At 44.1% G+C, this 21,659-nt stretch overlaps 12 protein-coding genes across 12 annotated transcripts; 5 read left to right on the top strand and 7 right to left on the bottom strand.

Annotated features, from left to right (window-relative positions):
• Positions 1 to 136: 136 nt before the first annotated feature.
• BDB00DRAFT_810881 (uncharacterized protein) lies at positions 137 to 1,149 on the top strand. Its single transcript, XM_053122569.1, has 4 exons — positions 137 to 327; positions 406 to 585; positions 660 to 784; positions 850 to 1,149. The coding sequence occupies exons 1-4, from the start codon at positions 255 to 257 to the stop codon at positions 1,117 to 1,119; spliced, it is 648 nt and encodes a 215-aa protein (XP_052982166.1). The 5' UTR covers positions 137 to 254; the 3' UTR covers positions 1,120 to 1,149.
• BDB00DRAFT_810886 (uncharacterized protein) lies at positions 1,150 to 3,664 on the bottom strand. The gene is made up of 6 exons (XM_053122570.1): positions 3,060 to 3,664; positions 2,687 to 2,985; positions 1,966 to 2,589; positions 1,806 to 1,891; positions 1,635 to 1,723; positions 1,150 to 1,579 (listed from the first exon to the last, which is right to left on the bottom strand). The coding sequence occupies exons 1-6, from the start codon at positions 3,469 to 3,471 to the stop codon at positions 1,434 to 1,436; spliced, it is 1,656 nt and encodes a 551-aa protein (XP_052982167.1). The 5' UTR covers positions 3,472 to 3,664; the 3' UTR covers positions 1,150 to 1,433.
• A 722-nt stretch (positions 3,665 to 4,386) lies between these two features.
• BDB00DRAFT_176742 (uncharacterized protein) lies at positions 4,387 to 5,791 on the top strand. Its single transcript, XM_053116344.1, has 6 exons — positions 4,387 to 4,520; positions 4,627 to 4,749; positions 4,822 to 4,888; positions 4,964 to 5,138; positions 5,226 to 5,525; positions 5,606 to 5,791. The coding sequence occupies exons 1-6, from the start codon at positions 4,422 to 4,424 to the stop codon at positions 5,670 to 5,672; spliced, it is 831 nt and encodes a 276-aa protein (XP_052982168.1). The 5' UTR covers positions 4,387 to 4,421; the 3' UTR covers positions 5,673 to 5,791.
• On the top strand, positions 5,479 to 6,598 carry BDB00DRAFT_176786 (peroxiredoxin-like protein). Its single transcript, XM_053116345.1, has 2 exons — positions 5,479 to 5,525; positions 5,606 to 6,598. The coding sequence occupies exon 2, from the start codon at positions 5,911 to 5,913 to the stop codon at positions 6,469 to 6,471; it is 561 nt and encodes a 186-aa protein (XP_052982169.1). The 5' UTR covers positions 5,479 to 5,525; positions 5,606 to 5,910; the 3' UTR covers positions 6,472 to 6,598.
• Positions 6,599 to 7,858: 1,260 nt separating this feature from the next.
• Positions 7,859 to 8,855, top strand: BDB00DRAFT_895607 (uncharacterized protein; the record flags this gene model as incomplete). The annotated part of the gene is made up of 3 exons (XM_053128510.1): positions 7,859 to 8,289; positions 8,350 to 8,492; positions 8,733 to 8,855. Exons 1-3 carry the CDS (start codon positions 7,872 to 7,874, stop codon positions 8,853 to 8,855), a joined length of 684 nt encoding a protein of 227 aa, XP_052982170.1. The 5' UTR covers positions 7,859 to 7,871.
• Positions 8,856 to 9,719: 864 nt separating this feature from the next.
• Positions 9,720 to 11,796, top strand: BDB00DRAFT_810894 (uncharacterized protein). The gene has a single exon (XM_053122571.1). The coding sequence runs from the start codon at positions 10,028 to 10,030 to the stop codon at positions 11,588 to 11,590; it is 1,563 nt and encodes a 520-aa protein (XP_052982171.1). The 5' UTR covers positions 9,720 to 10,027; the 3' UTR covers positions 11,591 to 11,796.
• Positions 11,797 to 12,819, bottom strand: BDB00DRAFT_810897 (cornichon). Its single transcript, XM_053122572.1, has 5 exons — positions 12,704 to 12,819; positions 12,525 to 12,593; positions 12,310 to 12,422; positions 12,118 to 12,217; positions 11,797 to 12,049 (listed from the first exon to the last, which is right to left on the bottom strand). Exons 1-5 carry the CDS (start codon positions 12,776 to 12,778, stop codon positions 11,993 to 11,995), a joined length of 414 nt encoding a protein of 137 aa, XP_052982172.1. The 5' UTR covers positions 12,779 to 12,819; the 3' UTR covers positions 11,797 to 11,992.
• A 1,538-nt stretch (positions 12,820 to 14,357) lies between these two features.
• Positions 14,358 to 16,252, bottom strand: BDB00DRAFT_176929 (S-adenosyl-L-methionine-dependent methyltransferase). The gene is made up of 4 exons (XM_053116348.1): positions 15,619 to 16,252; positions 15,241 to 15,497; positions 14,839 to 15,140; positions 14,358 to 14,745 (listed from the first exon to the last, which is right to left on the bottom strand). The coding sequence occupies exons 1-4, from the start codon at positions 15,943 to 15,945 to the stop codon at positions 14,552 to 14,554; spliced, it is 1,080 nt and encodes a 359-aa protein (XP_052982173.1). The 5' UTR covers positions 15,946 to 16,252; the 3' UTR covers positions 14,358 to 14,551.
• BDB00DRAFT_176877 (uncharacterized protein) lies at positions 16,198 to 17,644 on the bottom strand. Its single transcript, XM_053116346.1, has 2 exons — positions 17,021 to 17,644; positions 16,198 to 16,917 (listed from the first exon to the last, which is right to left on the bottom strand). Exons 1-2 carry the CDS (start codon positions 17,475 to 17,477, stop codon positions 16,451 to 16,453), a joined length of 924 nt encoding a protein of 307 aa, XP_052982174.1. The 5' UTR covers positions 17,478 to 17,644; the 3' UTR covers positions 16,198 to 16,450.
• A 60-nt stretch (positions 17,645 to 17,704) lies between these two features.
• Positions 17,705 to 18,300, bottom strand: BDB00DRAFT_176932 (uncharacterized protein). Its single transcript, XM_053116349.1, has 4 exons — positions 18,249 to 18,300; positions 18,118 to 18,174; positions 17,923 to 18,035; positions 17,705 to 17,822 (listed from the first exon to the last, which is right to left on the bottom strand). Exons 2-4 carry the CDS (start codon positions 18,170 to 18,172, stop codon positions 17,814 to 17,816), a joined length of 177 nt encoding a protein of 58 aa, XP_052982175.1. The 5' UTR covers positions 18,173 to 18,174; positions 18,249 to 18,300; the 3' UTR covers positions 17,705 to 17,813.
• Positions 18,301 to 18,405: 105 nt separating this feature from the next.
• On the bottom strand, positions 18,406 to 19,701 carry BDB00DRAFT_810921 (uncharacterized protein). Its single transcript, XM_053122573.1, has 4 exons — positions 19,632 to 19,701; positions 19,189 to 19,517; positions 18,998 to 19,099; positions 18,406 to 18,909 (listed from the first exon to the last, which is right to left on the bottom strand). The coding sequence occupies exons 1-4, from the start codon at positions 19,678 to 19,680 to the stop codon at positions 18,757 to 18,759; spliced, it is 633 nt and encodes a 210-aa protein (XP_052982176.1). The 5' UTR covers positions 19,681 to 19,701; the 3' UTR covers positions 18,406 to 18,756.
• Positions 19,702 to 20,028: 327 nt separating this feature from the next.
• BDB00DRAFT_810925 (glutathione S-transferase) lies at positions 20,029 to 21,123 on the bottom strand. The gene is made up of 4 exons (XM_053122574.1): positions 21,019 to 21,123; positions 20,601 to 20,941; positions 20,414 to 20,515; positions 20,029 to 20,317 (listed from the first exon to the last, which is right to left on the bottom strand). The coding sequence occupies exons 1-4, from the start codon at positions 21,074 to 21,076 to the stop codon at positions 20,165 to 20,167; spliced, it is 654 nt and encodes a 217-aa protein (XP_052982177.1). The 5' UTR covers positions 21,077 to 21,123; the 3' UTR covers positions 20,029 to 20,164.
• Between the last annotated feature and the right edge of the window lie 536 nt (positions 21,124 to 21,659).

Genomic DNA, 21,659 nt, shown 5'->3' on the forward strand with positions numbered 1-21,659 from the left:
GCTGATGAGGGCCGAAGGGGTTGATATCGACTACGATGATAAGTATATCAAAGAAGGCAATTCTCCGTTGATCTCAAGGTAATAAGAGATATGCATGCACTCTGCAAGTTGTTTTCAAACAGAACTGCGAGAAAGTTTTGCCGTAGATCAAGGGCGCATCAATCGTTGCCGGAACAAGACTGACTAAGCATTAGCCATACCGGTTTATCAATATACAGTACAGTCCTTTCACGACTACTTCCAACCACTGCATAATGAACCGGCTACTGACAAAATATCAACAGCAAGTAACTGAAAGGCCCTTACGAACATTTGCTTGCCAATCAGGTACCCATTACCCTACGATTCTTGAACCAGCCATGAGTGGTTTTGTCCGTTTAACCAGAAGTGTTATTTTCTTTTCAGGCACAATGTTCACCATTGGCGATTTGGTGGCTCAACAGGCAATCGAAAAAAAGGGCAATGACCATGATGCAGCTCGAACAATACGTATGGGCGTCTATGGCTTTTGTATAGGTGGGCCCATGGTCGGTAGTTGGTTCACGTTCCTGAATAATGCAATCAAGATTCAGCATCGAGTCAAAGGTAAACTGCTATTGCTGTTAAACTCAGGGGAAAGCAGTAATTCAACGATGAGATTGTTTGGGTGAATCACATAGGTGCACTTGTACGGCTGGCGATTGACCAAACTTGTTTTACACCAACATTGAACGCTGTATTTCTGACGAGTATAAGTTTACTCGAAGGAAGGAGCTTTGCTGAAATCAGAGAAAAATTTAGAACAGTACGTTTGTCTGCTAATTGTTTGGGTGCCAGTGTAGGACAAAGAACTGATTGGAAAAGCAATAGAGTTATTTCACGGCAGTATGCAACTCGTATCGATTATGGCCCTTTGTCAACTTGTTTGGCTTTTTGTTCATTCATCCGCCTTATCGACCTCTGACGAACAGTGTTATTGCCATTGGATGGAACGCATACTTATCCTATCTCAACCAACAAGCATTGAAAACATCAGCGGACGGAGCACCAGCTCTAGCAGCATCGAACAATACCAACGCATTAAGCAGCGATACCTCCACCACTGAACAAACACAACCGCAACAACAAGCCGTCGGTTAGATAACGCAGACACCGGTTGTGAAGAAAAGAAAGCTTTTGTTTATTTTGCATTATGATAAAGATATGTATGTATATAGAGACATTGATAGAGATAAAAAAAATAGAAAATGTATACAAAGTAGTACAGAATGATATGTAGAATTTGTTTTTGCTTTGTGCAATCCTGTATGTGTACGTGTGTGCCAATCCTGAAGCAAAAAGTGTCACACATGCCAATATTTTTCACTTCACCTTGTCCATTTTTCCTTTGTCAACGCTGAACGTACTTCTCCCCCGATAGCTGATATATCCAACTTTTTGTTTTTTTATCGTCATCATAGATCGTCTGATGCTGATGCACGTTGTCGCTTAAGACTTGGCAAACCCGAGTTAAGGTTGTCTTCATGTTGCTGTGATGCTGTATTAGGGCTTGCAGGACTCGATTCAAGATGGTCGTTTTGTTGCTGTTCGTTCTCCCGTTCTGATAATAAAGTTAGTAAAACGAGAGTTTGATGTAATGCGGTAATGCAACTTACCCATGGCAGCTCTTGAGCGTTTATAGCGTGGTGTGGTTCGGTACATCTCGGACCAAATGGGATTAGGTTTTAAGGTTCCGTCAGGCAATCTATAAATGCATGTTCGAGCAAGTTAAAGAAATCTGCTAGTACTTCTACTACAGTACGAGGTATACTTTATAGAGCACTGACCTGAGCATATCTGTCCGTCTCAGTTTTACGTTTGGAATCTGTTGGACAATTGCGCGCATGGATTCCATATGGGTATCACTTGAAACCTATATTACACATACACACATGTCAGCAAACTAGAAAAGTTTTTATTCAAGCTGAAAGACAAAAGTATATGAACCTTGCTCAGTGTTTCTGGAGCTGTCCGCGAGGCACGTTGTCGTTGCATAGTGAGTGATATTTTGACTTCATGTGTTGGCGTCATTGCTGCGGAAGAGCTGGTACTGACTGCAAAAGTAGGAGCAGCAGTAGAAAGTCGGTTTCGATTTGGCGATTGTGTAGGTGCTGATGGTGGTGGTGGCGGCGAGGGTAATGATACTTTCGGTTCGCTTTTTCGTTCGGCTTCATTGTTACTACCCTTGGCCTGAGAAGACCGCGGCGTGGGAACTTGGTTTTGCAAAGACGCTAGTGGCAGTGAAGCAGTAGCTAAAGGAGTAGGCTTGTACATGGATGCCTTGTCGGATGGTCTGTTTTTATGATGCGAGCGCGATGAAAGTGATGATGATGATGATGATGATGGTGGTGGTGACGAGGAGGAGCAGGAAGGGGATGAGGGGATTGGCAGTGAGCGCAATGTTGGTGGTAACGGCGATGAAAGTGATGGTGCTGAGGAGGACGATGGTGCTGTACTTGTTTGTTTAGCAAGGGAACCCGTGCGCGGGCCGTTGGTGCCCCTGATCGAAGACGTGCGAGAGCCGCCACTAGGTTTCAACATTCTTGCTTGAGAGGATATCAAACAGGCGACCTACAATAATGGGATGCTTTAGTTTCTCTTTGTCTTTGTCGTTCTCTCTTTGCTCGCATGAATCCAGTATAGAAAGCCCCAACTTTCTTTCTGTTACCTGTGTTTGAAGATGTTCAATGCGCTCTTCCAATCGCTGCATTCGGGTATCTTTAGCCTGCGGACGATCATCGTCCAATCTCGGCTTTGGTTTTTCCGTCGTCGTTCTTGTAGCAGTGGCAGCAGCGGTGGGAGTTCTGTTCGCAGGAGACGAACTGACCGTACTGGGGCTGTTATCCAGCGTTGCTTCTTCCTTGAGTTCACGTAACATAGTCTCAATTTCACCTATCTTGCGTATCTTCTCTGCACGCTCCGCAGCAATAGGGTCATTGTCATCATCGTGCGAACGTTTTCGGCTTCCTAAAGATTTCATCATATACCTATCATTAGTTACACGCTTCACTGGCAAAGCGAAGTTGCAGCCACCGATTTACCCGTTGATGTTGATGAAGGCATCGATAATGATACATTTCGAGGGGCCGATCGGGTAGAGCAAGTGGAAGAAGAAGGTGTTGAATAGTCTTGCAAGTCAGTGCTTTGACGAGACAATGAAGATGGAAGAGGTAGTGTCGTATTCGTTGCAAAATCAGTGTGGGTATCATATTGTTGATCTTGTAAAGCTTTTACTTGTGCTGCGCATTGGTGTTCTTGTACTTGGGGGCTGCCGCTGTTCTTGAAACCCATATTCTCAAAAAAGCGGTCAAATTCTTCAGACGCGTACTGCGCAGTGTCCCAAAAGGCAGTGTTCAATGTGCTCCAGATGGATGATTGCTCTTCTTGGTCAGTAGAGACAGAGGATTCGGACACCGTGGGATGATGGAGACTAAAGCCGTCTGCCCTGTTCATTTTTTGATTTACTTTTGATTGAATGCGCACGGCAGAATCAGAGAAAAAGTAAATTGTGCGTGTAGGTGCAAGTGCAAATGCAAATTTGTAAAAAGTGTTCAAGAGTGGTGTGTTGGAAACAAGAAAAAGAGCAGGTATTTTAAGATTGTGTGTTCTTTCTTTCAGGTCAAAGACGAAGAATAACAAAGAGAAAAAGAGTAAAGAAAGGAAAAACGCTGCGCGCCAGCGCGTGATAAAGGACTGGTACATGCAGCAGGAAATCAAAGCCAGCTGACCGGCCACTTACAACGCTTCTCTCACATACACCATACACCATACAACGTCTGTGCTGCTTAGCGTAAAGAGAAAAAGGCAATGGTGCACTACTTTTATAAAAGCGAAAAAAAAGATCAACAACCATCGTATATTGACTGCGAGTGGCTGAACAACATTGACTTTGAGTCTGCCGACGCCGCCAAAGATCTCTCTATATGCACAATCACCTTGAACAACATTTCCCACTATTGGTCTGGCACAGGTAATATAACACACCGAAGCGCGATCTATTCTCATTACGCATACGTAATGACTTTGTTTCACTAAACTGGATCAATTATTTAGTCACACGGAGAGATCTGGACAACTTTGTGAATGAGAACGCATCGCTTCCAAAGTTGGCGCAGGCTGTCAGTGCTGGACTGAAAGGAGAGACCGGCTATGAAAGCCAGGCGTTGTCATGGAAGATAACACATCGCAAGGATAAGTGCAAGGTACTTACAGCGGCCTTTTTATGGTTCAGAAACGTACGCGAGCACCACTTCTCCCATATAAACTTGCATGGTTATTTTATAGATGGCATTGATCAGCTATATGGGTGGATCGTTAGCAGTAAGTCATTATGTCCTCTGTATCCCAAGGAATAGTACTTGGAGTTGTCATCATGTAACCATCCATCCTGCTGGTAGTATGAAATGGGCTCGATCGAAATTCCCAGTGTACCGGAATTAAAAAAGCATCAAGTGATGCATGATTGGATGGAGAATACAATGAAACAATGTTTGACGTATAAGGCAAGTGGCATCATCCCATCTCTTCAGCCGGCTCTACCGTTTGAATATGTGTTTTGATCAAACAATCACCACTCCAAATTAACACCAGAGCATTGTGTGTATTTAGCAAACACAAAGATCACTTTCCGAACGAAATCGAGATCTTGTTGACTACAAGGAAAAGATGGAAAAAGAATTGGAGGATTTGACGCGGGAAAAGGTCGAGTCCGATATGATCAACATCCAAAAGGTAAAAGTCCAGCATAGGGCCGATGACGCGAAGAAAGATAATGTATTAACCTTTTTTTAAATGAGCTAATAGATGAAGCAGCTATTGAACAGCAAAAAACGACGCCTTCATAAAGTGATGATGGAACGTGATTCACTGTGTAAGTCTGTTTGCCATTGTTCAGTTGTGCAGCATGTATCCCATCTAACTTGACATATCATTGCATTACCTTTAGTACGACAAGTGGTAGCACATCAAGCGCAAGATCAAAGTCTCAAAGACCAAAACGAAGGGTCACCAATACCAATTAAAAAAGCTGCATCAAAGAAGCGAGGCCGACCGCCAGCATCTGCCGCATCAGCTTCAGCATCAGTATCCGAGACTCAAATTGACGTTGCACGGAGAAAACGGTAATTACTCTGAACTCACATTCAGAATCGACACAAAGTAGTAATTTAACGCTCTTTCAATCAAATACTATGTCTTGCTCTGTGTAGGATGCGTACTACACCGCCGCCGCCATCGGATCAAACCGAACCTAGTAGCAGTACTCAGAATGTCGAAAAAAAGGATACCAAGAGCAGCAGCAGTAGTAGCAGCGGCAAAAAGAACGGCTCTCGACAAGATGATCCTGGCGGTGGAAGCGAGACTGACGAGGACGACGCTGCTGGTGCTACTGTCCCAGGAGGAAAGACGGCCAAGATCCAAAAAGAGGCGACAGCAATCGAACTCGACTCTGACTCGGATGACTATGACAGCTATATACCCAAAGTGCGGCGAGCCAAGATTGGAAATAGGTAAAGAACAACAAGAGTTTCTAGGATGCTTTCGAGCGACAGTCGCAATTAACATGTGTACTGCGCAACCCTTGCTGTAGGTCGCAAAAGAAACGGCTTGCGAGAAACGCGTCTGAAGAGGACGATGAAAGCGGCCAAAGCGATTGAGCGATGTGACTCGAACTATGTACTTTAGCAACAACAACAACACAAAACCAACAATGATACCCGAAGAGTGCAAATCCCTTCTTGTACCCTTTAAGAATTACATATCATAATACTATGTACTTGCTACTATTTTTACGGAATTGCACGGAACATTTTCAAATGCAGCACACCCTTCTAAAATTTAATTTCTTTCCTCCCGCTTTCTTTTTATTCTCTCTACACTTGCTAATACACGACAATGTTTCGCGCCTCAACCTCCTTATTGCAACGTCAAGCAGCAGCATGCCAGCGCGGCTTCCACAGCAGCACCGCCCACTTGATAAAAAAGGGCGACTATCTCCCCAGCATTGTTGTCCAGCGCAAGTCGCCCGCCGATACTGTGGACGTCCAAGAACTTTTCGGCAGTGTCAACAAGGCTATTCTCTTTGGTGTCCCTGGCGCTTTCACTCCTGGTTGCTCCAAGACTCATTTGCCCGGTTACATTAAGCAAGCTGAACAGTTAAAGGCAGAAAAGGGCGTGGACCTGATCGCATGTGTCTCGGTCAATGACGCGTTCGTCATGAGCGCATGGGCTGATGCTACCAGTGCCGACGGTAAAGTCGAACTGTTGGCTGATAGCAAGGGCGAGTTGGCCAAGGCTATGGATTTGGATTTCGACGCTTCTGGTGCTTTGGGCGGCCATCGTTTCAAGCGCTTCGCAGCTGTTCTCGAGCACGGTGTGGTCAAGGAGCTCTTTGTTGAGCAGGACAAGACTGGCTTGAATGTCAGCTTGGTGGAGAACGTTGAGAAGCATTTGTAAAAGTAGAATAATTCGTATACAAAGCACAAGATACAAACACAATAAACTGTGAGTCGGTGCCATGCAATTAATGAGGACGGATAAAAGAAGGAAACAAAAGACAGAGCAGCGCAAATTGTGATTGAGCCGCAAGGACGGCGACACTGAAGCTTCTATGTCACTTTTCTTATACGTATTTTTCGCATACTGTTTAAATCAATATACTCAGTTACGAACTAGATTTTGCTCACTATCGATAGTTAGTAAAGGTTAAGGTAATTAAATGCGTATATGAAATGCTGTTCGCATCGCATCGTGTAGATGCAAGAAGCTCGTCACGTTGTGAATAGCTATTCATTTAACAGCTTCTAAAGGTGGTGATGTAGAAAGAGGAAACGATCTGCTGGTGGTCATCATCACTTTCTTCTCGTTATCAAATTCTTTTCTTATCATACAAATAAGACAAAGAACGTAGCGGAATTAAGGAAGCTCAAGCTTCTTATCAATAGCCTTGGTATTCAGTATGGAGAGTAAACATACATGATAATCAAAAAATCTTATGAAGTGGGTGTCTCCTTCTTCAGATCCAGTATGTAAAAAAATGTATTCAGTGACTAAAATACAGGTATCTGAATATCTGATCAAACTACTGGTGACAAAGTCTGGATTGTACAGTAGTGTGCTTCGTCATACACGTCCAAATGTACAAGGGACAATTACATGCTCAGTATTATGAGATGGTTACTGAATACAACAAGGATAAGTGTGATAGCGTTATGTTTGCTTACGCACCATAAAATATGTAAGCATATTCAGTCAAATTGTAACATACAGTTAGAAAATTCTTTATTGTCCTGTAGTGTAGTGTAGTATACTATGTAAACGTGTGATAAGATGAAATTCAGTAAGTACGTACAGTAATGTTCTAAAAACTTCATTGTCGATGGCCCTCATTGGTGATATGTGCAACAAACAGAATAGGTTAGCATGATCTCTTCTTTCTCTTCTGCTTCCTGCTCTTTTTTCAGTTTTTTTCTGGTCCTGCTCTTTTTTTTTTGAAGTATGAATGGGGAAAGGGAAATAAGGAATGGCACACACGGTCCTCGGTTCGGCTGATGATGACCGTAAACTTGGAATGGCGGTCGGTTTCAAATCCGATAGTTGCATTGTGTAGGGTGTCAAATACATCATCAAGCTGGCCTTGGAGTTGTATACGTTTTCGTGATGTCTTCCGTAACAAAACCCTTATCAATAATCCTTTTTTTCAGATTGTAAATAAAAGTGCTGCCTAAAGCACTCATACACTACATGCTGTGGCTCTTAACTTTTCACGGGAGTCTTTGATAAAATGGGGTGGACATCAGGGTTTCGGGCACTGTAGTCGTGTCCTCGACTGTTGCAGAAGAAAGTGAAAGATCGACATGCACAGCTGCTGTGGAATCACCCACGCTAGCAACCGGCACAGAGCGAGCGAGTGCAGAAGTGTATGCCACAGACGGTCGAACAGGTGTCGTCCGGACCTCATGAGAAGAACGTCTGAGCACAAGTCGTCGCGATGCGTCCTCAACTACACTTACTCCACGCGAAACTGGGGAACCACTCCACTCCTTCTTTATCCGTTTCCAGTACTCGCGCTCTACCAACACATCCATCGGATCAAAACACAAACGGAATTCTGGCCGAGGATCAGATATGTCGATAGGCAGACGACTGATCACATGTTTGCGAACCTCGTTGTCGATTTCACGATCTATGCCATTCAAACTCCCCAAGGGATCCGGGTGTTGCAGCCCTTCACACGGAAAATGATTGCGCTGGCTCACGTTCACAAATGCAGAAGTAGGTTGCGTTGGCAACAAGGGCGGCGACGGCGGCGGAAGCAGACCTTACAACGTACAGAAGCGACGGGTCGACGTGCGTACCAAAGTGCAACACTCAGCACAGGCGACAAAGGCCACAAGGGCAATGAAGACAAGGAAAAACAGCAGGATTTGGTTGGCATGCCAAAGGTGATTGGCAGCGGCCAAAGCGAGAACGCACAGGTAAAAGAGAGCCACTCGGGCGACAGGAACCAGGAGAATGTACATAGCGACAGTAAGAAATTAATAAGAAGCTGGTGAAGTTGGTTTTGTCAGGCAACGTCATATGTGTGCTGCCTGCGCAGTCAACTGAACTCCCGCTATAACGTGCGCGTGCGCGATACATAAGCATGATCCCTTTCTACGGCTTTAACGAAAGCGTATTCAAAGCAAAACTGCTGTTATTATTAATAGTGGATATAGCATAGAACAGCGAGCGTCGTCCACCATCATTGTTACTTTTCCCTTCGCCCCATTTCCCAATGCTTGGGTGTTGAAGTGTGGTCTGTTGTCAAGAAAGTACTGTACGTCGGTAAAAGTGGTTGACCCATGTATGCTTAGAAACATTTTCAGTGGTCAAGGTTGCTGCACACAGATAATTTGTATGATAGCCTGAGTTAGCCATTTGCTTGACCAGAATTGATGATGAAGCGTGTTCGTTGTTTTTTTTCCTAGATCAGCAAAGTGGTTCCTATGACAATATGTACACCGCCGTATATTAAAAATTACACATCGATGCCATGAGTTCATTACAGAAGGATGATTGTGACCTTGGCAATCCAATACATGTATACAGTGATAAGCCGTCGAGAACACGGATTACATGTTATAAAGATGGTATACCCATCTGATAAACTTCGCGTCGTTATCAAAGATCCGTAATGAATGGATGTCTTACAGAAGCAATTTGCTTAACACAGAAAGGAGGAGCACGGGGATGCTAAATAACTCGAGATATTGGCAGCAGTATACGATTTAAGCTTTGTATACATATGCATACTAGTATGGACATGGAATGTGTGGTGGAGATGGCGAAGGTATCGGCATTTCCAAAAAAGAAAAGGGTTCTTTTCCAATGCTTCCGCATATTCCACCATTTCCCGCTAATCTTATTTCAATTTCAATCAAGTTAATGAGCTTCTATTACTGTGCATCTTCTCCGAACCGTGGGGCAAACAGGCTGTTGTCAAAAGAAAGAAGAAATGTCCTTGCCGGCTAAGGGACAAAGAAGAGGTATGTGTTTTGAACGCTGCTAATTCAGGTTAGTGCGGTAACAAGCAAAAACCAAACAACTACCGCTGCTAAACTAGAGTGGGTATGGGGGCTGAGCGTCATTGCGTCGAGGTGCCACGAAAGTTAAGCATAAAGCCAGATTTTCTGTCACTCTCCGTCCTTCTGTTTCATCGCCAATTTGTGTTCGAGCTACCGTCACCTTCCACACACACGAACAGGCAATACTGCACGATGTGGCCAGCAGCCGCACTCTCGTTCTCTGCATTGCAACGCGTTTGCAGATAAAAGAGCGGAGGGGACATGGTTTTACAGAGAAAAAACCCTTTACTTCGTCTCGAACAATTCGTCTGTAACACACCCTTGCCTTTTTATTTTCACTCGCTTTGACGATTCTTTTTTTTTCCCCGTTCTTCTTTTTCTCCTCCTCCTTCCTCACGGCATCCTCCCCTTCCCTCACTCGACGTGCACAATCACACATACACCAAATGCTTCAGTTTGCATACAACAATAAACCGGGAACCAAAAGGTACTTCAAAGCTCGATCCACCTCGTCCGCTTCGGCATCGCACCGGATAATACCCCTCTTATTGGGCACCCTCTTTCTCCTTACCTGTCTGTCTTTCCTTTCCACCCTTCCCGAAATCACAGTTGATCCCAACAACAAAACCAAGCAACATTCAGCAGCAGCAGCAGCATCACCACCACCATTGTTACGCAATGACGCATCAGCAGAAGCACAAGAACAATACCTAGCATACTTGCCTCATTCCGGTCTGTCGAACCAGCGGATAGAGCTGGCCAACGCACTCTTACTTGCAGCATTACTGCAACGCACGCTTATCATCCCCCCTGCATTCTTGGGGACTGTAGTCGGCTGGATGAAAAAGGAACAAATCTACGATCACCTGGGGTGGCTGACGAACGCCAGTGTGCCCTTCGAACAAATCTGTCGGCCAGCCACACCGGGCGATTTGGCGTCGTATGTACGACGGAGTCGGTGTGCCGAATATCGTCACTTTGGTGTGATCCCGTGGTCAGAACTGCATAATATCGACTCGCTCACGCCGTACGTGAACATCCGCTTTCAAGACATTGTCTCACTCCAGCAATTGCAGCAGGATCTCGGCATCGATGAAAATGACACGTATGTCCATACCGATCAGCATTTGTACGACTGGCGGTTGTATGAGGACTTATCGGTGGCACGCAACCTATTGAGAACCGGTACCAACTATGTCGATTCGTTTGCTGGTCGGCGGTATTACAAGGTGTACACCATCAAGCATTGGCAACGACGACCCGAACGACTGTTGCAACTGGGTGGCATCTTTGGTAGCACACGCATCAACTTGATCGATCCCGAACATATTGCTTTACGAAACACGATTGCCAGCGCACTGCATTATCGACGTGATACGCTAATTGGCGAAACGGTGAAGAACATCGTTGAATATTTGGGCGGTGCTGGATCGTTTGTGGGTGTGCATTTTCGGACTGGCGATAAACCGTTCAGAAAGCAGCTGCCGAAAAACTTGGTCTTGTTTGCTCAAGGAATGGCAGAGTTGACAGGAGCGCCTGTAATACCACGGGAGGAGGATGTCTTAGCGGCTATCCAATCGGCAGATCCTGGTTTATGGGACGAGCCAAGACGAGTACCATTGTTACCACCACATGCAGGATTGCATGTACCTCCATGGTCGACAGTATGTCGCAGCGTGCCAGTCAGCGGTGCACCCATTACAAGTGGATTTCGTACCGTCATCTACATCGCCACAGACCAGCCAAACCCACGGTCACCTATCAGCAAGTTGGCGCCTTGGTTCGATATGTTTCCATGCACAGTGACTTTGAACGATCTTCCCGACTACCTTTTTGCTCCACTAGACCAGGTTCATGATATGATCGTGCCCGAGAAGACTCTCAGATCGTTTTTGATACCCGTAGTGGACGCCATGGTTGCTGCACATGCACGACAGGTCTTTGCCACTCCTCGATCCACTTATTCGAAATACATTGGTGAAATGAACCGTGCTTGGGTGCCATCATAGAATCTTCAAACCACCACTACCACCATCACCCGTTCCTACCCTCATCTCATTCCACTTCTCCTCCGCCGCCATAATTTGTAAATCCTTTATCCGATTTCATGCACATAATACCTCATACTTCCACTGTACAGTAGACAACAATATATAATCTAGACTCTGTAATATGTAATTGCAAAAAATATATAAATTTATATATAAAGAATATTGGAGCCCTCCACACATACTATCCCTTACAAACATACATTCCATCCTGTCCTGCTTTTAGATTGACACATTAAGGGGGGCGGGTAATATACAAACATACACAGAGACACAAACGCCATTGCGTACTGTGGAGGGATCGTAAGAGTTATATAAATCATGTACAATTAACGGGAACGTTCCCTTTCGCTTTCCTTTTGGCTAGGCGTCGGCAGCAATAAGAGCGACAATCATGCGGTAGAGATACCAGAAGAAACACTAAAAGTTCCAATTAGTATTCACAGTCATTTTGTCTTTTTGAATAGTACAAGCCCCCCTTAACTTACGCAAAGGTAAAAGGCAAGCTTGATAAAGCATTCCTTTTTGTGCACTCCAAGTGTTCGAAAGATCTCGGTGGCATCGTACATATGACGATTGCTCGTAACCCTGTGTAATGTTTATATGTCACGTGTCGCGTCCATCCAAGAGTTTACCGTCCTCCAACCCCTTCTAGATCCCTCTCAAACATTCCAACTTACTTGCGAATATTAAAGGCGACCAATGGCAAATTCAACAGCAATGAAAACCAACTTCCATTGATAAGAAACATGAAAAACAAAAATGCGTGGGCGCCCATCTCTGGAAGAACAAACTGCACGTAACAGCACGATTAATTGGTGATCAAGTCAAACAACGACAGATCATCTCTGGTACATATATTTCTTAGAATGTTTTCGCTTCCAATATTAGTCACCTGATTCAATTTGTTGCAAAGATCGATTGGATTAATGTAGTCGCATTCTAAATCAGAAAACATGATAACCTAAAAAAGACGTGTGGTCGTTAAGGTGATATATATACGGTTATACAGCAAATCACTTGTTTCAGTGCAAAGAATCTCGGGTCCGAGTATTATTGATAAGAAAAGGATACGAAAAACACCATCAAAAATAGCAGCAGAGCTGCCATTATGACAGCGAAGAGGAATAATAAAGCTTCACCGGGCATCGCGATTGCGTTAGTTTTGGGGAAAAAAAAGCCTGTTCAAGAAGCGGAACGAAGCCGCATTACGTGGAGCTGTCTGCTGCCTCATGCATACCGCGCATCGATGTTTTGAATTTCCGCTGCTGATGGTAAGTGCCAAAGCGGCAAAGTTACCGTGTCTGTCATAGAACGTATTCATTTTTTAGTCCCGCATCGCTTGTAGCAACTCTCTTCCAAAGAAACATTGACGCTGTAGTGTGTTGGTAGTAATTCATTGGTGCAAGCACATCTATTACTTTGAGATAATCATACAGTAGCAGTATATAATAATAATAGTTGTAAGCCTTGAAGTTGGCGAGGGCAGTGATTGACGGTGCTAAGTTTCTCCGAGTACCATAGTCTAAGCAACAATCTAAGCCGACTTGCTGATAAGACACGGTTGAAAGCCTCATGATTGCACGAGAATTTCATTATAAAAATACGCAAGGACAGTGATTGTTTATGGTGGAACAAGTATGGTTGAATCGATGATAGTTGACGTTGCTTCAATCGGATCATGTCTTTGATGTATGCAGCGTTGTGCGTGTTAATAGACACCAATCGTCCAATTCCCAAGAGTCAGCAAAGACGAACATCCAAAGAAGTTTCGAAGGTCCCCTTAAAAAAAACTCTATGTGGAACACCTGCGCAAAAAAAAAAAAACTTTCAAAGAAGCCGTGGATAAGTCGAATCTTATCAAAAAGACAAAGGATGCTCCCCGTGCTTCTCCCCGCTCCCAGTCAAGTGAGTTTAATGTGAGATGGGGATGAGGATGAGGAAAAGGAAGAGTGTTAAGGGTTGGGCGCGCCTAGATAAAAAAAAAATCCCAAGCGGCACTAGAAGAACGGAGGTCGTTGCCAAATTATTGTTGTTCATATTGACAGCACAACCATTCTGGCCGTTCTTCGTGTAGCAGCAGCAAATTTATCAAAAGGAAGGGAGGCTGCAAAAAAGGCACCAGCCGCGCTGTCAGCCATAACTTCTAAAGGTCAGTAAGTGCACACTCAAGATAAGAGAAGAAAGAGACGGTGTACGAAGACAAGTTTAATTGTTATGAGTGGCGTATTCTAGATGACTAACTACAGTACCTGATGTTTCTTCTGTTTTCTTTTATTGATTGCAGACTTGTAAGATACTTTTCGCCTTCTCTTCCACTTTTGTTCGTGTTATGATACATCCCCTGATACCAAGCCAATTCCATGGTTGCGCGTTAACTCGTTAGTAGACATGCGTTCTTGTGATAGGAGAGCTTTTGACATGTGTATTATTCATTACAGCCGTCCCACTCAATATATCTTTATAGTTTAGGTTCGTTTAGCAGCCATAAGCGATCGCTTTTCTTTTTACCGCTTTGCGGAAGCCATAAATAAGTCAGTCTTACTAGAATAACTCGTCTTCGCTCCCCTCTTTCTCACTTCTGTCTACATTGACCGCCACTCCTGTCGTATACAGTGAAGTGTACCTTAAGACAAACGATTGTTTTGCAGTAAATGCTCTATTAATTACTATGTTTGCTTTTTCTTTTTTTCAACATATATGTATACATAAGTGAATGGCAGGGTTGGGATCTAAATGTTAAAGAAGAACTATATACGCAGAAATTATGTGACGTGAACAGAAATAAAACAAAATACAATGCAAAGAGGGCTGTGAGGGTAGATACTATGTTTGGTAGGATGTGGTTGTTCTGGATGAGATTGTCGATGTTTTGTGGTAGGTGACTTTTAAAGCTGATTTGAAAAAGAAAAAGGGAATATATTACAAAGGCTTTTTGACGATCCAGCAAGTGAACCGCGAAAAGCTGTGGTACTCTTCAAACTCCTCCATGATCTCCTGCACAGCAAGATCGTAGTCTTCCGATGGAATTCCCCACTTGCTGATAAGCTCCTGCTTACGGTTTCGCAGAAACGCCTTCTGTGTCTCCTTGTTGATGAATCCAAATTGTTTGAGTTCTAATTGATTTAGAAGATTAGCGTCTGACCAAACACACCGGTAACTGCTGAGAACAGCCTTGTTTTTCTTGTATATGATATTTTATATCGTACCTGACTCTTCCGGCCACTCGCCGATCGGAATGTCTACTTGTCTTTGCTCCACCAGCTCAAATCCAGCTTCCTCGAGGTATCCTTTGACTGCGCCGATAAACTCAAAGTCCAACTCGAATTCCTCCCAGTGCGACCGAGCGAATTCTTCAAACGTCTTTTGTACTGGGCCAGGGTTATGGTGGCATGGATCGAGTTCTAACAGTTCAACATAGCCTCCGGGTTTAAGCACTCGATACATTTCTTGGAGAAGTGCAAGCCATTGCTGTTTTTTGACATGTGGACCCATATTACGTTGGAAAATCCTATATGCGAAATATACGGAACATGTGGTTAACTCAACACAATCACTATAAAACAGTCTCTCCTTGTTTTCCAGTAATAGTTAGGTTGATAGAAACATACAGATCAACAGCGGCATCGGTCAAAGGCCAACGTTCGTGAATGTCAGTTCGCACAAAACGCAAGTTCTTCAAGCTCGCCAAAGTCTGTTCTGGTGGAAGGCGAATATCGAGTCCCAGGACTTGTGCATGAGAATGCTGCGTTGCCATTTCGAGTGCCCAAATGCCGTTTCCGGTACCCACGTCAACAAAGGTCTTTTCCGACGAAGCATCGATCGGAACCCACGAATTAGCTTTCCGAGCACTTTTCAATAGGTAATGCTGAATAATTTCATGATTGAGAATGGCAAAACCGAACGATTTGACAAAAAAAAGTTAATTTCCTTCTCCCCTTTCAAAAAGAGAAATGTGTGCTTATCACTAAACGCGGACAAGAACTAACCTGACGTTGCATTCTATCGTATTCTCGGTAGTCTTCTTCTGTCGGGCGCGAGAAACTCATTTTTCGTTTGGTGAAGAATTCAGTGATGGATTTGCGTCGAGGTGGTTCCTGGGTTACGGCTGCTGTGGAGGATTGTTGCTGAGCAGCGGCAGCCGCCAGGGCAGCGTTGATACCGTTTGCGCTCAGGGATGTTGCCGTGTTTTCATCAATCCAGTTGTAGTTGCCCTGAGAGGTATGTGATTGTGCACCCAAGGTGACAGTGCTGCGTCGTCGAATACGTCGACTCTCACGTTTTCGCTCGATCGCTCGACTGGTTTGGTTGCCCATTTCCCCGTCCGAAACAATAATCTGAGAAAGAGGAGAGAGAAGAGGCAGATCAGGGACCAATTGAACTTGTGAAATACAAAAAAAAGGGTGCTAAAAACGGGCAGGTTGTACAAAGCCAGCTGTGGGCGGAGCGACACGGATAGTTCGATAACCGATTAAGAGTGCTGCTGCTAAGGAAGGCTGAACCAGTTTCGCCTGCTGAATTTTTCTCTTTTTATTTATTATTTCGTTTAATAGCAGTGATCAACGTTTAACCGACAAGTGAGTGTGAAACAGACGCAATCGGTATTGCTGGAGACAACGTGGTTGTATGATATTCCCGCCCCACCCCCCGCATCCCCACGCTTAAATGAAATGAAAGGAGGAAAACAAGGTTAAAGAGCAGAAAGTAAGGGAAAAGAGAAATGAACCCGTCTGGTATGTATGACGGGTGAGGAAAGGAGGGAAAGGAAGGGCATGATGCTTGTGCAACCGTCCATTGTATGAGTGTTATACATACTGGGCTTCACAGGCTTGGTTCCACATAGTTGGCTGAGTGGGGAAAGAACAGACAGAAGGGTGAGTTTCCATTTGCTTCTTGCCACATGGCAAACTTTCCCCCCCCCCCGTTATCTGATGGAATTTTACCTGGAAACATGCCCTCGCGGTCACCAATCCGACCCTTCCACCAGTCCATTGTGTTATCCGTCTTTTCCACTATCTCAATTCTGTCACCGCTCCGGATCGACAGGTCCCCTTCCTGCTGTGCGTCCAGGTCGTACAGTGCAACCACAACCTCTTTCATACGAGGCTTGGGTGGAGGCGGTGGTGGCGCTCTTCGCTGCTGTGCCGATGATGGTGCCACCGGGTCTGCCAATGGCGCATGCTGCTGCTGGTAGTACGGCGGTGGCTGTTGTTCTTGGTACTGCTGCTGTTGCTGTTTCGCTGCAGCGCGTTCTTGAAGCGTCGCTTGCTCCGGCCGAACCAGATTCCCTATTACATCATCGCTTATTATTTTAGCTTCTCCTTGCTTCCTTTTCCCGCTAGATTCCGCTTCGCTTCTTCTTCATAAAACAAGTCTATGTTTTATATTTACCGTTCAAACTGCTACCCTTCTTCAGCACATCCAGCTGTTCAAGCTCACTCTTGACATCCCGCTGTCTCATTCGCCACTGGAATCCGTCCTCCAATGGCTGGTCAAGTGTGACAAAGTATTCACGATGACTATCCACTACCTCGTATATCCGACCATACATGCCACCTATCACCCGGCACTGGATGCTGTAAAAGTTTTCTTGGACAGGGCCGATAAATGAGCTAGCCAGGCGGAAAAACCGCATCAAGTCCTGCTTCAACATGTCGTTCAGGTACTCGTAGTCCTGCGTGGCAGTCTCCAGTTGGCCTTCAAGCTTGTACACTTGTTTGTCCTCACTAGGGCTTCGATCAGCCATGTTTTTAAATTTCTGGTGTGATGTACGGTATCGATCATAGTCAATCAGCTTATGCTGTCGCTTGGTGATGGTCTTTTGGATGGTTTTGATTACACTATGCATATTCTCGGCTGGCTGTACTACCAGTTGATCCAGTTGATCCTGGTTTTTTCGTGGTATGAATTCCGAACCAGTTATTCGGAAGTTATCAGTTTTGCTGTCATAAAAAAGTAGAATGGATGTGCGTTTTGACTAGTGTAAATGTTATCTTTATTACCAACTCTTGCAAAATTTCATCACGGCAATACGTCATGGCTGTTGCATAATCTTGTGCAGCTTGCACCGCTTCCGAAGAAACTTCGCTAGGTCGTCGTTTAACTACCCCTTCCTCAGACTGCTGAACTCCTATCATTGGATCATAAATTTCGTCTATCGCGGTGGCACCACCCATTTGATGCTCTAGCATCGCTGTTATATGATCATCAACATGTTAATATATGTTCTTATTATATGCGTATGACGATTCTCTTTGTATTCTCCTTTTTTATCGCCAAGTTATATGAAAGACCTTACAAGCTACTGAGTCACGGAAACCACTGCTCTGTTGCCGCAGTTCGTTGACGCTTTTCACTACACTGTTGAAACGCGTTTCCAGTTTGTTGAAATCTTCATCGAAGGTCACTGTGTAGGAGCTCATTAGCGAAGACACGCAATCGCCAAGTTTGTGCTAGGCTTTGGATCTACTTCTTTTTCTTTCGTTTACCATCTCCTTTTTTTGCCATCATTTGGTGAGGCAATCTTGAGATTGCCTTTGTCATTCCTTTCCTAAAGTATTCTCTAGTTGGTCATTGTCTTTTACTGGGTACTGTATTATGGTTTTTTTCGTTGTTTTACCAGCTCATAGTGTCGCTATTCCTGCAAGAGAGAGAGAGAGAGAGAGAGAGAAAAATGTATGCAGTTACAGCTGCATCACCGAGTTAAATTTAGAGCGCCCCCCTCCGCTTTTGTCGTTTTCGCTATTTTTACGCTTGTTCTCCCCCCCCCACCCTCCCCTCACCCTTTCACACTTCCATGCCAAGCTTCACCAAGCGTAAGAACAAACCGTTTCTGGAATTCATTGCTTTGACAGAATTATGCTAATCAAGTTTTTTACAAGGAGGGACGAGAGCAGTACTACTTGTTATCTGGCTCAAGTACCTTTTCACAATAGCTTCACTATTCCTCCCTTTTCCTTTTCTTCAGTGTACACATATCTCTTTTTATTATATGCTCGTACCAATCATACTCATGTTGCTTTAATGAAAAGTAACTAGATATTCCATCATGTGTAGCCAAGTTAATGAAACAGCCCTTCGTCGTTACACAAGCGGGCACGCTACGATAAAAGCAGAAAATGTGTTCTTTATTGGCTTTTGCTCCATTTCTTCATGTACTTTGCAATATTAGGCCTTTCCTCAATGGTTCTGACCAATGCTGCCAGACGAGGCGGAAGATCTTTTGGCTTGAGCTTTTCGTCAGTAATCATATGATAGGTCTGGAAGTCGGCAAAGGAGATCTATCATTTGAACAAACAAACAAACAAAAAACAGTTGGGCTTATTAATCATTGTGATGCAAGCGTGGGTATAAGGGTAATCGTGTTACCTCGGAGCCAAGAACATAAGGGCCATCTCGAAGTTCATAATACCGCTCGAGTCTCTGCAAATGAAAGGGAACATCCTCTTGGAGGTGCTTTTCTCGATTGTCCTAAGCATACATATCAGAATATCAGAAAGTACTACTTGGCGGATAGACAACTGTCTTTGGAGCAAAGCAAATCATGTATACACTCTTACAGGTCGAAGCCACGAATCGAATGCAAATCTATAATACCAATCCTGGGCAAGATCAGCAACAGAGTCCACTAGATGCTCGTCATCAATATTTTTGCCATAGTATTTGCCCAACTGCCTAGACAGCAGACGCGCGATTGGTGTAGTACAGCTATATCGCTTTCCATCGGCTGTCTCAATCACAGGTAAAGAGCCTGCTGTGTATCCGGACGCGATCCATTCGTCGCGCACCTTTGGCCAGTCTTGCCACTTGTGCAATATATATTCGTGTGAAATACCAGCGTCTTCGAGCAGTAACTTGATGTTCTCGCCGCGTCCACAATCCGTTGGTACTTTTTAGTGAATATTGTTTATTGCTCGTGAGCTCCTTGTTATATGGACGTCGTACTCTGATGTTCGTCTGTTGTATGCTGGAAGAGTGTATGCGATTCTAATAGTATATTTACCATTGCCAAAATCAAAGTAATGAAGCTTGACGTGAGAAAGATCAACCATCGTTGTTTTGTGCTTTTGCAGAATTCAAAGAAAAGAAAGAAACGCTTAGAAATACACATGTATCCGAATTTATGTGTTCTACGTTCAGTAAGGATAAGGTCATGATGGTCACGCGACACACAAACCTGGCGCATTATGCGCTATACTGCGCCACCCATTGCTACACAAGACTTTTTCTTGCAAACGGAGAGGATTAGCAGGGCACAATTTCGCCAGTATTTATTTAAACAGCTATAGCAACAGCATGTAGCAATGAGAACGCGTGGTTTCTTTTGGAGGACAGAGTTCGTATTTGGTCGCGCACAAGTGAACTATACTTTGGCCTGTGAATTACAGGATCAGACGGTTCACTGCTGAGTACTGCGGAAAAATACTTCAAGCTGCTGCCGCATAAATTTAATAACACGGCCTTTAGCTTTGAAAGCTACCATATGAGACGGAAGATGTATTTACAATACATAATAATTTTATTGTTACGTTGTGTTTAAAGAGAGGCGCGCTTTGAATGACGATACTTTTTGATGTTGGGTCGTTCTTCGAATGCCTTTACAAAGGCTGCCAAGTGAGGAGGCAAATCGGCTGGTGTCAGCTTTTCATCTGCTACCATTTGATAAACTTGGAAATCTGCGAACGATATCTGTATTACACGCGCATACAAACGTAAAAGCGTTCACCAGCATTAGGAGTTACAGGTCAATGTTTGAATACACGGCACTTGCTACTTCTGTCATACCTCAGATCCTAGCACATAAGGTCCACCTCTGGCGGCATAGAACCGATCTAAACGTTCCAAATGTTTGGGAAGGTTTTTCTCGAGATGATTTTCACGATCTTTCTACACGATGCATAGAGGTTCATGGGCAAGTTAGAATAACAGGCTCCGCCAAATCACAGCATACGAAATGACTCAAGGAACCAACCTGATCGGGGGTCCAAACCGAGGCATCAAAGTTGGCATACCAATCATTAGCCAGTTCCGAGATAGCATCTACCAACTGCTCTTCCTTGATGTTGGCGCCATAATACTTGTTCAAATTTTTGGATAAAAAGCGCAGCAAAGCAGTGGTGCAACCATATAATTCACCATCGGGAGTCTCAACAGCTGGCAAACATCCGGCCAGGTAACCTCTTTTAATCCAGTCATCCTTGTACTTTGACCATTCATTAATGTCGTACATGATATAGTCGTGTGGAATACCCGCATCCTCAAGGAAAAGCTTAACATTCTCACCACGACCGGTATAGGGCGTTGTCGGACGAACTAATCATTCGTGAGATTTCTGTATCTCTTATTATCCATATTATGAGGTCTGACATTAGTGTGAATTAATTACTTACGGCCACCCTTATGCTCAAAGACAAAGTAGTAGAGTTTGAGATGTGATATATCGGTCATGATGTTCTACGTGTTTGTTGGAGTAAGGGGAAAAGCGAAAGAAGAAGTGGTGGGAAGAATGATTGTTACTAGTCTCATTTTTCTAACAATATGACGTCTCCTCAAAGCGTGACTAGTTTGAGAAATGCTTACAAATCCCAGTTGCATGAAAGCATAATCCTTTTTGGGATGCGGACAAGCAATCCGCCCTGGCAGTTGAGTGGGGAAAGATATAGCAAACGAAGTTCGCACGCCGCTTGTTATAATTTTTGTCATCTATATGCAGATCTGTGAAACAATCGTTATGGAGCGGGCTAAGTACAGTATACTAACTTTTCACTTCAGAAATATTATAATTTGAAGCCTATTAAGCTAGTAAATCTCAAAGCGTCAGAAAGTCGTGTGAGTAAATATATACTAGACAAAAATCAGTAAAATGACAATAGTAATAATCGATTTCAGTGCCAAGTGACTCATAAACTACCTTTAGGTGGAATGGATTCCAGCTGCTTCAAGATGGATAACGTAGAAATCGCAGACCGCTAGTTTTGATGGTCGCTTACACGATCCTAGTAAATCAGGATGCCAGATATGCAAGACGACA

This window comes from Zychaea mexicana (assembly GCF_025766255.1).
Source record: "Zychaea mexicana strain RSA 1403 chromosome Unknown BDB00scaffold_17, whole genome shotgun sequence".
In the NCBI taxonomy this organism is placed as follows: Eukaryota; Fungi; Mucoromycota; class Mucoromycetes; order Mucorales; family Lichtheimiaceae; genus Zychaea; species Zychaea mexicana.